General features: G+C 40.9%; 1 protein-coding gene and 1 long non-coding RNA gene across 2 annotated transcripts; both read right to left on the bottom strand.

The window, feature by feature from the left end:
* Window positions 1-2,327: 2,327 nt before the first annotated feature.
* On the bottom strand, window positions 2,328-4,897 carry LOC143317739 (uncharacterized). Its single transcript, XR_013076793.1, has 7 exons — window positions 4,823-4,897; window positions 3,700-3,810; window positions 3,145-3,243; window positions 2,936-3,034; window positions 2,733-2,831; window positions 2,528-2,629; window positions 2,328-2,418 (listed from the first exon to the last, which is right to left on the bottom strand). It is a non-coding gene; the product is annotated as an uncharacterized LOC143317739 (long non-coding RNA).
* A 114-nt stretch (window positions 4,898-5,011) lies between these two features.
* LOC143317740 (uncharacterized) lies at window positions 5,012-11,356 on the bottom strand. Its single transcript, XM_076725747.1, has 6 exons — window positions 10,953-11,356; window positions 8,974-9,049; window positions 7,931-8,065; window positions 6,446-6,647; window positions 5,254-6,306; window positions 5,012-5,019 (listed from the first exon to the last, which is right to left on the bottom strand). The coding sequence occupies exons 4-6, from the start codon at window positions 6,645-6,647 to the stop codon at window positions 5,012-5,014; spliced, it is 1,263 nt and encodes a 420-aa protein (XP_076581862.1). The 5' UTR covers window positions 7,931-8,065; window positions 8,974-9,049; window positions 10,953-11,356.
* Between the last annotated feature and the right edge of the window lie 2,575 nt (window positions 11,357-13,931).

Raw genomic sequence — 13,931 nt, 5'->3', positions numbered from 1 at the left:
CCCAGCAGAGGAGAGGAGAGAAGACACAACCTGTCCCCCACCTTCACACACACTGACTGCTCCTCTCACCTGGCCTTTCTACCCCCTAAGTCTCCTCCCACACCAGCCCAATCATAATAACACTCCCCCTGATTCTAAAACATATATACAATTAAACAATATTTACAATTGACAAACAATACAAATAACCCAAATACTAATACAGTTTAAAGAAAATACCTAATTAGCTAAAGAAATACTAAACATAATGCCTAAATTAAGAAAATACCCCCCTCACCCCTCCTCTCTCTCCTCTGATCCCTCAACCCAGCCTAACAAATCAAATCAAATCAAACTTTATTTATATAGCACTTTTCATACATAGTGCAACACAAAGTGCTTTACAAGAGTTAAAAACAATATAAATAAAAACAGAATAACACGAAAAACCCAACCCTCCCACCCCCCCTATGTACTAACACACACCCTCAACCACATGCATACACACACACAGAAACACACACACACACACGCACACATTCTCACCACAGACAGTAGCAGGAGTAATGAGACATGCAAGGCACTGAGGATTGAGGAGAATGCCACCTTTGGGGCCGTCCACACCGAGAGGAGTCATCACGGGCTATGAGCACAGGGGGCACCGGCACCCGGGCCCCACCGACCCTGACGTACCGGTGAGTCCCCACACCAAGGTAGGGAGCCCCCCCACCAGCCGGGCCGATGGGGCCTGAGGACAGCACCCCCGGAGCAGACCAGACACAACTCTCAGTGTGGAGTACCCCCCAGAGGAAACACTGGAATTAAAGTAAAAAATAAAAAATAAATTAAACAGTTAAAAGAAGAGAATTTCATAAGATAATAAATAAAGTAGATAAAATAGGGTAAAATAATGCAAAATATAGGACATCAGAATAAAAGATATCAACATAAGATAACTGATAAAAACATAAGAAGAATTTGAAGTCAATTAAAAGCCTGATTAAAAAGGTGTGTCTTTAACCTTTTTTTAAAAATGTCAACAGTCTCTGCAGTCCTGAGGCCCTCCGGCAGGCTGTTCCACAGGCATGGGGCATAGTGGCTAAATGCCGTCTCACCATGTGTTTTTGTTCTGGCTTTTGGTATGGATAAAAGGCCGGTGTTGGAGGACCTCAGGGTCCGCGAGGGTTGATAAAAAGCAGGTCAGATAAGTAAGAGGGCGCAAGCCCGTTAAGACATTTAAAAACTAGTAAAAGAACCTTAAAATCGACCCTGAAGCGGACAGGGAGCCAATGCAGCGACTGTAAAGCTGGTGTAATGTGGGCCCGCCCTCTGGTCTTTGTCAGCACGCGTGCGGCTGAGTTTTGCAGCAATTGGAGGTATGAAATACTCTTTTTAGGAAGACCAGAGAGCAGGGCATTACAGTAGTCTAAACGACAGGAAATAAAAGCATGCATTAGCACCTCTGTGCTGGCCTGAGAGAGAAACGGGCGGACTCTGGCTATGTTCTTAAGATGATAAAAGCCTATCTTTGTTATATTTTTGATATGTGGGATAAAAGTCAGCTCAGAGTCAAAAATCACGCCCAGGTTTTTTACAGATTGGGTTGGTTTAAAATCTTGTAGTTTTGGTAAAAGTTTCTCAGTCTGGCCTTCAGGACCTATAACTAAAACCTCTGTTTTGTCCTGGTTGAGCTGTAGGAAATTCCCTGCCATCCATGACTTGATATCTACACTGTAAAAAAAAATCCGTTGTTTTTACGGAAAAATACTGGCAACAGTGGTTGCCAGAATAATCTTGTTGAAAATACAATAAAACGTAAACAGCTTTACAGAATAACTAGTGCATTTCACTGGGATTCCATGTAACATTAATGATAACTAAATGTAAATTTTACAGGTATGCAATGTACAATAATCAATACATAATTGTTTATTTTACGGATATTCAATGTACAATTAACAAGGACTTCATGAACATTTCAGCAGGATTCAATGTAAAATAAGCAGTTTTAGGATGTAAAATTTACAAGTTGTTCAGTAATGTTTACATACAGTATGTACTGTATTTATTACAGGATTATTCTGGCAACCACTGTTGCCAGTTTTTATCCATAAAAACAACGGGTCATGTAAAATAAGCAGTTTTAGGATGTAAAATGTACAAGTTGTTCTGTAATGTTTACATACAGTATGAACTGCATTTTTAACAGGATTATTCTGGCAACCACAGCTACCAGTTTTTATCCGTAACATCAACAGGACATGTACGCATGAAATACAGTGTTACTTTTTATCCGCAGTGCTTCAAATTACTTCTAAATGTTAATTTGAAGATAGGCTGTTAACAAACCACTCGTTAGTCAATGAATCATTCTAAAGAATGCAAGTTTATTTTTGAAAACAGTGGAGATATGAATGCTGTGGTCACTCAAAGGAACACCTAAGGGAATAGAGAAGAGAAAGAAGCACATACAGGATCTCCCTTAGTTTCATTTGTTAAGTTAGTCAATAATCAAAGACAACAGTAGCAGTAACACTATCACACCCACCTTTAATAATGGCTCGCCAATCATGGATGGGAACATCTAGAAGTTAGAAGTCTTGCCTCAGTTGAACTAGGACCCCCGTATTTTGGTCACTCAAAGGAACACCTATGGGAAGAGAAGAGAAAGAAGCACATACAGGATATTCATTAGTTTTATTTGTTAAGTCAGTCCATAATCAAAGATGACAGTAGCAGTATCACACGCCCACCTTTTTAAATGGCTCGCCAATCATGGGCTGGAACATCTAGAACAACACCCTGAAGAACATCTAGGGAAACATCCACTGCTGTGGTCACTCAAAGGACACCTAGGGAATAGAGAAGAGAAAGAAACACAAACAGGATCTCCATTAGTTTCATTTGTTAAGTCAGTCAATAATCAAAGGCGACAGTAGCAGTATCACACGCCCACCTTTTTAAATGGCTTGCCAATCATGGGCTGGAACATCTAGAACAACACCCTGAAGAACATCTAGGGAAACATCCACTGCTGTGGTCACTCAAAGGACACCTAAGGAATAGAGAAGAGAAAGAAACACAAACAGGATCTCCATTAGTTTCATTTGTTAAGTTAGTCAATAATCAAAGACAACAGTAGCAGTAGCAGTATCACATGCCTACCTTTTTAAATGGCTCACCAATCATGGGCTGGAACATCTAGAACAACACCCTGAAGAACATCTAGGGAAACATCCACTGCTGTGGTCACTCAAAGGACACCTAGGGAAAAAAGACACACACACACACACACACACAATAATCTCAATTAATCAGTAGCAGTGGAAACAATAACTGCTGTACTGTTGCTGCAGTATGAACTGTCTGGACACTAGGCACTGTCCTGAGACAGCCAGCACTGTCTGTCCTGGGACAGTCAGGCACTGTGCCCAACTCTCTTAGGACAGTGCATCGCTCCCCTGGACAGGACCTGGTTGCCCCGGGGACAATACCTGGCTGTCTCAGGACAGGGGCAGTGCCTGATTGTCTCGGGATAATGCGTAGCATCGTGGTAGAGTGTGTTGCCGTCTCTGGACAATTGGCACTGTCCCGAGACAATGAGTAGGACAATAGCAACAGTACAGTACAGTACAGTTACTGTTCCCACTGTCTCTCCCATTAATTTCATTTGTAAAGTCAGTCAATAATCAAAGAACGTAGTTGCACTAGCACTAGTACCTTTTTAAATAGATCGCCATTCGTGGTCTGAGAGGTCCTGAATCAACGTCAGGACTCTGGCATTAACATGCAATCGCGTAGCACTGGTTCGCTCCACTTTGGTCCCCCTCTCTGGATTTATAGAGAAGAAACATGTAGGAATACAGAGAAGACAGAGGAAACACATGTATATAATAAACAAACACAAATACATGATACAACTGCCTCCACAACAACAAAGGAAAGGATAAGTGTGAGGTTACAGTTTTCCTTTAATTAATACTTTATTGGTAGGCAGGGAGCAAAGGGGCCTCCAGAGACACTGTCTTTTTTCTTTTCTTTTCTTTTTTTTTTTTTTGCTCAACATGAATCAGAACGTTAACATTTCGCATGACATGTTCGAGATAGATAATGCATTTCCATTTCCATAAATTGCAAATTACAGGAACATAACTCTTCATGAGCTCTGTCTTTGCACATCCACAGTAGAGGACTGAAGCAGAACATGTATGGTTTGAGTGATATAATTGGCTTCCCCTATACAAGTTCAAAACATGTTACACATTTCTACTGTATCACAAGGAAAATCAGGTAGAAATTTGGGTCTCTACTATTTAAGAAAAGTCAATAATACCATTCAAACCATACATTAATGGGTTGGTTAGTAATCTGCCTGGGGGAGATTGGCCCCATTCTGCCTTCTATTCAAAGTTTTAACTCGAACTGAGTTGTGGTCTCGAGTCAGCCTGCGTTTCCATTACTAACCGGCTACTCAGACGTGGGTGGCGAGAAAAGAAGTGGCCGGTAAACAAACATGGAGTATATGGAGACATTAGTGGTGCTGCTCTTCGCTCTGATGCTTTTACTCTCTCAGAAGATGAAAATGATAACGTAGGCTATAGCCAAGGTGAGACACAACTGACTAGGCTACAGAAAGTGGCAACTTTACCAGTTCATTCACAAGAAAGAAATAGATTTCAACACAGGGCCATGATTGTGATGTGGATTTATGTTGTGGGTGATTAATTTAGTACGTCAAATGTATGCACGTTTCTTATTTTCTTGCAGTTGTAGAGAGTGAATGTACTGAATAAGAAAAGGATAAAAGCACTTCCAAACATGCAATCATTCTACTGTTAGCTACCTGTCTAGTTCTTCAAGATAGGAACACAGTGCGAGGGCAGCACCTCTGTAACTCCAGAAACTCCAGGGTTGATGCAAGTGCAGTTGGGTAATGAATGAATGAAGCAGTAATACGAGCCAAACATCATGCACAAGGAGGAGATGAAGGAAGAGATGTTCTCGTTGACGATGACGTGATCCACACACAGCATCATCCTTCTGGAAGAAAAGCAGGATTGTCCTTAAAAGAAAAAAAGAAAGAAAATTAAAATAATCCAGAAATTAAGTTTACATTTTCACATGTCAGTCACTAACTCATGTATCAAGGGTGAAAACAAGTATGTACCAAGAAACCCACACCATCAGAAAAAAAAGGGGTGAATTCATTATAGTCAACATCCATGGTATGTGTCAGGCTTTACTCTTCAACTCAGGTAAGTAAGGTTAACTTACCACATACAACAATCGTTGGAGTCAAGGGAACTCGGTCCATGACCACTTCTCCAGCCAGGCAAGTGTCCTCCACGTAATGGAACATCACATCATCTCTCTTGTCAAAATAAGCCAGAAGAAGCAGCACCATCTCTGTGACCTGTGTGCTGACTGCCTGTTCTCCCATCATAATCTGTAGCTTTGTTGCAGCTTGGTAGAATCTTTTGGATTTGTTGACAGCAACTGTCTTCATGAAGTGCAAGAGCCGTTCCCCCTTCTGTTCCACATTTTTCAAGAAGGTTTCCTTCAGGTCAACTCCAGTGAGCTCGTTGAAGTGAACATTCATGCCAATTTCATGAAACCAATATGGCCAGTTTTCCTGGAGGTACTTCATGTCTTTCCCTTGGTTCACGTCTTTTCGCTGGCTGTAGAATGTGGACTTCATCAGCATTTTCAAAGGACCTGGGCTTTGTTGATTCTGGCTGAACAGATTTTTAAGCTCATCTTTCTTCTGCTGCTGGGTTTCGGCCGTTTCCCCAAGGGGCATAAACTTCACATGCCAACGGATGCACCCATAGGTGTCTTGAATCGCTGCACGTTTTTCAGGTGGGACTTCGTCAGTGTCAGAGTCATGTGATTTTCTTTTTTTAATTTTTGGTGTTGTAGGTCTTTTCACATTTTCGATCCGATTTTGAATTTGTTTCACGAGGGAGCCATACCCTGTGCCAATTACGTCACCCTCAATCACATCTTGAAGGGACTTGGGGTATTTAGCCACCAATTTCTTAGCCACATCAGCAGCATTCTTCTTGCTTAAAGACGTGGTTACTTTCATCATTTCACGGACCACAATTCTGACCATCTCTTTCCTCAGACTTGGATTTGGACGCCTTTCCCTCTCCAAAGCCTGTGTCAACGCCTCTGGGAACTGTCCCCATGGTATTGTGAATGACTCTGGAAAACTGCCACTTGGGCTCTGACAGCTGCTGGACGACGATGACGTTGGCGACAGAGACATCATGGATTGGGAAGGTCCTGGTGAGGCAGTAAGGCAACCACTTTCTTGGGCCGGACCTTTACAAATGCACATACACGAAACAGACATAACATGAATGGTTTTACATTTTAATTGAGCTTCATAACAATGTTGAGAACAGATCACATCATAAAACCACCAAGCAGTCAGGATGCTGAACAATGACGTTAAACTTACATTTCAGACTCCATGCAGCAACCAGCTTCCTGGCTTGTATGGGCCTCAGGGCTGACAACAAATCATCTTCTTTCAAAAACTGGAAGTCATCAGGGGTCTCTACCCCCAGAGATTGGAGAGTTTCCTCCAAGATCTCCCTTGTAGCATCTGGCAGGTCAGGCAAGGCCTCCGTGATGGCAGAATGTAGAAATGATTTGGACATCTGTACAAATTTCATTTAAGATGCATAAGTAAATATTTACAAAATGTAGCCGATTTACTGATTTACTACATTTACTTCAGAACATTGTAGTTTGGGACTAATTCATATTGAAGTTAAAGTTGTGCCCAATATGACTACAGACATTGAAAATCAAAAAATAGAACTACATAAAACTCATCATTCAGACATTGCAAAAATCACATGGACAAAACGCTGTGTTTCAGTGGGATGACTCTGTGTGCATCGATGGTGTATGAAGTCAGTGGGTAAAAATCTAGCAAGGCCTGTATGTTCACACACTTCATTGCTGTACTTTGCGGTCTAATGGCATACAGATGGTATTTGGGAAGGAAGACGGATTTGTGCAAGTCCATAAGAACATACACAGCATCATCCTTAGTTAGAATTCTGATAATCTTCCCAAATTCCAGAGACTCGTTTAAGACCAAAAAATCCCCTTTCTTGTAGGTTGTACCTCTGTACTGAATTTCTGTTGAGACAACAGTATCCCTTTCTGAAAATCCAAATTCAGAAGCAGCATGAATGACAGCTTCACTGTAAAGGTTGGGAATAAAAGCGCAACCATTTTTAATTTGTAGTACCTCACTAGATCCTGGTCCTGCCGAGACATATGCCTGGAACATCTGATGCCTCTCAGAAAGAGTGAGGCAAATGTTCTTGAAGTTTTTCAAATGTCTGGCACATCACTTGAAATAGCTATGTTTGCTTTCAAAACGCATCGTCCACAGTCGAATAAGGGGGCCAAATTTCAGGATTAGTGAGGGATAATGTCTCATGTAATGGTGTTTCGGTTTGAGAGTACTATGAGGAAACAAACATGTCCTTGAATCCAGATATTCCTGAACTATGATTTCAAGGTAAGCTATCTGTGACACTGAAATCTTTTGCGCACAAACTAGATCAACAATATCTTTGAGCAGGAGAGTCAACTGCCACATGTCATCATCAGCATTTTGCACCTTGTCGCCAATTAGAACAGGTAACAACCTCAAAAAATTCCAATTCTGGATCGCGTTACCAGAGAGTTTGAGTGCACCAGACTGGACAGTGCAAGGCTTGGAGAGAGCATCTGAACCTTTGAACTGGAATTGTTTGATTCGCCTGTTCAAAAGGGTATATGTGAACCACTTCTTGGTCTTGATGAAATAATTCAATACAGACCAAGGTCAGAGGACAACACGCCCTCAAAAATGTCATGGCCTAAACATGGTGGGAGCCCAGGTTGGCATACATGAAAGTTTGGCACATCATTGAAAACTGACCTCAGTTTTATTCCTTTGACGTCTCTGTTCTCCTCAGACAGAGCGGCGACAGCAGCGTCATAGGAATCAGCAGTTCTTTGCTGGCCGCAAAGATTGGGTTCTTTCTTAAATTCGTCTCTGGTTACCTCACAGTACCTGCAAAAATAACAAGACGTGAAATTTTCGTTAAACCCTCCAATGCCATGTGACCCTAAATTATCCCCAGCTATACAGTACAAAGACAGTACAAGGACAGTTTCCCCTCCTACAGTCACTCCATTTTCTGCTAAATCTGACAAATCCGAGATCAGGTCAGCAAATACTTTGGCACATCCAAACTTTTTTAGATCATTTTCTCCACACAACAAGACTAGGGACATGTGATCTGTGTTGGATCGCACATGAACTGGCAAATTCGCAACAGAAAGATAAACAGCGAGAACTTTGTGCTTTTTTTTTGCTGAGCCGAGAGGATTGACTACTTCAAATGCATCTTGGTACAAAATAACCTGCAGGCCTCCTGGGTTTGCAATGAAGAACGGATTGGACTTGAAGGCCTGTCCATCACAAGTGTCACCAAGGAAACATGCATCTGTTTCAGTAGTCTGTTGCAACACAGAATGTTTCCAAAATTGTGATTCTAGTAAGTTAGTCACTGTTTGCTTTACTGGTATGTAATAAGCATTTCTTTGTCTCATATCATCATCATATCCTAATCTTACTACTTTGGGCTCTACATATTTGAACATCCGTTTGAATGCCTGAGCTCTCGTGTAGGCTGTTCTCAGTGGGCCTTTATGAGATGAGGAGAACAGATCAGAATCCTTAATACAATCAGAGACTTTCCCCATCACATCATCAGTAAGATTTAACTCATCTTTCATGACAGAGTGTAATTTGCTCAAAGTGTAATCAAGTCCTAATTCATGTAGATTTTGCATCTCTTCAACAATTATTTGTATTGTTGAATCTGGAAGCAGCAGTTGACCTTGTAGTTTTAAATAGAACAGGCAAACACTCCTAAGAAAGATTTCATTGAAAACCTGTGTCGGTTCAGTACTTACTGATAGATCTGCTGCCTCATCCACCGTCTGCGAAACCTCTTCACAAGCCGTGGCAGAGGACTGCGGTGTGATTTCTCTGTAAAGATCATTTATGTTATTCACTGAACAGTCTGGATGTTTCCTAGACAAGTGCACTGCAAATGATGACCTCACAGTAAATGTGTTTTGACAACCTGCCACTGGACACTTAACAGATCTTCCCTCCACTAAATGTTTTTTTAAGTGTACAAGAAGTTCCTGCACAGTCTGAAATCGGTCTGAGCAAAGTGACACAGCGCACACAAAATTAGACACAATGGCTGTGTTGGCATTAACAGACGACGTTGTGGCATTGTGCTTCCTATAGAAGTGAGACTTAAATGATGCATATGTGCAAAATGTCTGCCTGCAACTAGTACTCTCACACCTGAAGACACAGCGTGGTTCGTTTCTGTGAATCCTACAATGCAACACATAACCCATCAACGTTTGCAAGGTTCTCCCGCAAAAACGACAACGAATCATGGCAAGGGGAGCTTGAAACAGGCGAAACAATTCTTATCTGCCAACAGTCAAAAGCAAAAAAAAATGCACCAACATTGATAGCTGTCCATCAACGAGTGTAAAATAAAATTAAGACACGATGTATCGTTTCACAACATGAACACAGTGTGGCTCGCTTCTGTGAATCCTAAATGCAACACATAACCCCTCAACGTTTGCAATGTTCTCCCGCAAAAACGACAAACGAATCATGGCAAGGGGAGCTTGAAACAGGCGAAACAATTCTTATCTGCCAACAGTCAAAAGCAAAAAAAAAATGCACCAACATTGATAGCTGTCCATCAACGAGTGTAAAATAAAAATAAGACACGATGTATCGTTTCACAACATGAACACAGTGTGGCTCGCTTCTGTGAATCCTAAATGCAACACATAACCCCTCAACGTTTGCAATGTTCTCCCGCAAAAACGACAAACGAATCATGGCAAGGGGAGCTTGAAACAGGCAAAAAAAAAAACTCTTATCTGCCAACAGTAAGCAAATGCACCAACTTTCATAGTTGTCTGGCCATCAACGAGTGTAAAATAAAATCAAGACACGATGTATCATTTCACAACATTGGACTTTGACTTAACCGACAATTGAGTATGATTCAATGGTGTTCAATTTGCACCACTACGGCAAAATGGAATTGGGAAAAGGGCGCGGAGAGCTTAGCTGCTAAAGCTCTGTTAGCAGCACAAGGATAACAGTAATCGCTCATAGAACAATTTACAACATGAAAACACACCGTTTCTTGACAATAAACTGCTTTATACTTAACCTGACGGTTGAGTATGCTTCAGCTGTATTAACTCAGCTCTGCTGGTATACTTGATTAGCTAGCTTGGCTAACCAAACTGTCTGGTAACATGAAGTTGACGTTGAGTAAAATATTAAACGACCGCTCTTCAGCTATCTTTAACTCTGAATGAACAGAAAGGGAGGGTGATTCTTCAGTATAGATTACCTTCTAACTTTTGACGACAGTGTTTAGGTTGGATATCCGACAGGAAAGTTTCACTCTGAGGAGCAAACAGTCACTGACCAGAGACGACAAGAATCTGCGTGCAAGCAAGTGAAGCACCTGTTGCGCGAGGCTTTGCGTGTGACGTCACAGCACCACGCAAGGCACGACATGCTGAGTCGTCTGATCTCCAGCAAACATAGGCCTAAATAAAAAAAATGTAACCCCCTTGGCTTGATTTCGTTGTAAAACCAATTGTGACATTGTTCATTGTATGTTTTAATTTTTTTTTGTTTTTTTTTTTGTTTTTTTTCTTCTCTTTCCCACAAATTATCTGTGTACAGATTGTATTTTGAATTTTTTCTAATTAAAAAAAATAAAAAAACATAGGCCTAAATGTCTAATTATCTGAATAACAAGCAGGCTGCACTAGTCTCTGTAAAATTATTTTCCATGCAGGATTCAACGAAATTAGTATTGTTTACTTACCTTGAGATTGTCGCTGGTTTAAACGAGAAGTTCCCAATATGTCCAGAGCAGCTTAGGCCTTAAAATTTCTCTGTAGTGATTTCTCTTCCCAAGGTTTGACTGGACGTGGGCAGAGTCTTTGTTCTCACAGACAAAATAACACTTCTTTCTTTATCCCCCAACTTGATTAAAAAAAGATTTGATTAGCCTATGCTTTCAGTTATGGCCAGCCACATGATGTATAGTTCAGAGAAGATTCAAAACAAGAAATAATCACGTATATCCTTAAAAAAAAAGTGGATAACTAGGCTAAATGTTAAGTAGGTAAAATTGAAGTGGTGGCAGTCTTCCTTTCTTCCAACATTTTGGAAATCCATGTTTGAAGTCTGCAGAATTAAATTGTAATTTGAACACAATTTTACTGTCATTTAATATGCATTGTATTGTTTTTTGGAATACAGTATTTATATGTCACAATAACACAAACAAGTTATTTTAACAACGACATTGTGTTTCAAAAACAACATGTTCATGTTAAATTTACAATAACATTTAGTTTGAAGTTTTACTAAATTACACTGTAAAGAAAACAATGTTTAGCTGTAATACCCTGTACAGTTTTTTAATGTTGAGATTTTACAGTGTTATTCTGTTATTTCTACGGACATTTTTTACAGTGTAAAATGCAGTTAAGAAGGGCATCAATTGGCCCTGTATCATCAGGAGACAAGGCAATGTACAGCTGTGTGTCATCAGCATAGCCATGGAAACTGATGCCGTGTCTCCTAATGACATCTCCGAGAGGAAGCATATAAAGATTAAAAAGAATTGGACCTAAAATTGAGCCATGGGGAACCCCACACCTAATTTCATGGGTTCCTGAGGAACAAGTATCCATACTTACATAAAAACATCGGTCTGTGAGATAAGAGTGGAACCAGTTAAAAACAGTGCCAGAGAGGCCGACCAGGTGTCTGAGTCTATTTAATAAAATGTGATGGTCTACTGTATCAAAGGCGGCGCTTAGATCCAGTAGAACCAAGACTGTGAGTTTCTTGTTATCTAAGTTCCACCTGATGTCATTTAAAATCTTTAAAAGTGCTGTCTCGGTACTGTGGTTTATCCTAAAACCAGACTGATGTCTCTCTAAGATGTTGTTTCTGTTTAAAAAGTCAGTGACTTGGTTAAAAACCAGTTTTTCTAATATTTTACTTAAAAAGGGTAAGTTTGATACAAGATGGTAATTATTAAAAACGTTGGGATCTAAAGTGCTCTTCTTCAGAAGGGGCTTCACCACAGCTGTTTTAAAAGCGGTGGGGAAGACACCCGTCTGAAGGGAGCAATTCATAATGTTTAAAAACTGTTCCTCGAAGAATCCATAAAATGCTTTTAAAAGTGAAGTGGGAATTGGATCTAAAAGGCAGGTTGTTGGGTAAGGGTTTGCCCATAAGAAATTAATAGAAACAAGCCTCACTCCATATTTCCAAATTTTCTGCCCATCTGTTACTATTGAAAATGGAGTGTTGGAGTCGGAGTCAAAATTGCTCACTCCAAGTTTTACTCCATGTTACCTAGGTGGCCACTTGATGGCAGCATCACCTAATAAATGTCAAAATTCCAAGTTTTGATAGAAAAATCCGTCTACTTTCATATTTTCATTTAGTTTCGAAGTCAATGCCATCTTTTCAGCTATTTCCAGATTATATAATTAATATTCATAAAAAGTCACAATTGTCACCCAAGAGCGGTTTCAAGTAGTGGAATTCCATTTTTTCATCAGTTTTCTAAATCAATGCCATCTTTTCAGCCATTTCCAGATTATATAATTAATATTCATAAAAAGTCATAATTATCACCCAAAAGCGGTTTTAAGTAGTGGAATTCCATTTTTTCATCTGTTTTATAAGTTAAGGCCATCATTTCAGGTATTTCCATATTTAATTATAAATATTCACGAAAAGTCATACTTTTTGCCAGAAATGGTTTTAAGTAGTCTAATTCCATTTATTCATCTGTTTTATAAGTTAAGGCCATCATTTCAGGTATTTCCATATTTAATCATACATATTCATGAAAAGTCATAATTTTTGCCCAAAAGCTGTTTCAAGTAGTGTCAACCAAATTTTGTCCAATACAACTGCCTTTAGAGGTTATTTTAATGTTGTTGAATCCAATTTGTACCTTTACACAGTCGGAGGCGTTTTCACTCTTAAAAGTACAGCTTGACCTGACTACAAAGTGTTGTAGCTCATAATGGGTCGAAGAGCATCAAGAAAGACATCGACGGAAAGCTCTCGGCCCGCTGGACGAGCGCATCTTCAAACCGAAGCTCTGCGCCCTAGCAGTGAGGAGCTAGGGGGCGTCAAAGCTGAGAATTTCCGCCTTGTTAACAGGTATATCTCAGCGATGGAAGCACTCGGGGGCGTGGGACCAACGTTAATGGAAAGCCCTCGAGCTCTACTGCATATGTCTCCCACCACCTGGTGGCGCCAGTCTGGGCCAAACTCCAGAACGAAAGGGGACAGAGACACGAGAGGGGGTGCGCATGAAAGACCTCGATGACGTGAACGCAAAAGCCCCCTCGCCACCCCACTCCCTCCTCCTTTTCTTCAGCTGGGAGGGGAACGTATACCTTTCTTCCAATTTCACATCTACCGATTTTGGGTGCCCCTTTTCGAGGGCCCTTTCCGTGGGGTTAGCGGGACCCAAATCGACACCCTTCGTCGGTGGGAAGCCAGGTTTCGCCACAAAGCGGTTCCAAGTCTCTATCCCACCGTATGGCCGAGTAAACCCCAAAAAGACTGCGTGAGGTTTTATCCAGTGACCTCTTGACCTTTCAAAGTTAAACGGCCATAACTCCACAACGCTAGGGGCTACCAGCGCGGGCCCAAGTGATCCTGAAAGCTGTCAGCGAGCTCTTGCGCATATGTCAGAATCAGATCCCTGACGCTTTTTTTTCTGCCCAAGCTCTGCAGGTCACCTAAATCATTAAGGCCGTGA

Source organism: Chaetodon auriga, unplaced genomic scaffold (genome assembly GCF_051107435.1).
Source record: "Chaetodon auriga isolate fChaAug3 unplaced genomic scaffold, fChaAug3.hap1 Scaffold_203, whole genome shotgun sequence".
Lineage (NCBI taxonomy): Eukaryota > Metazoa > Chordata > Actinopteri > Chaetodontiformes > Chaetodontidae > Chaetodon > Chaetodon auriga.
Note: the sequence above shows the minus strand (reverse complement) of the source record. Positions and strands in the feature narration are given on the sequence as shown.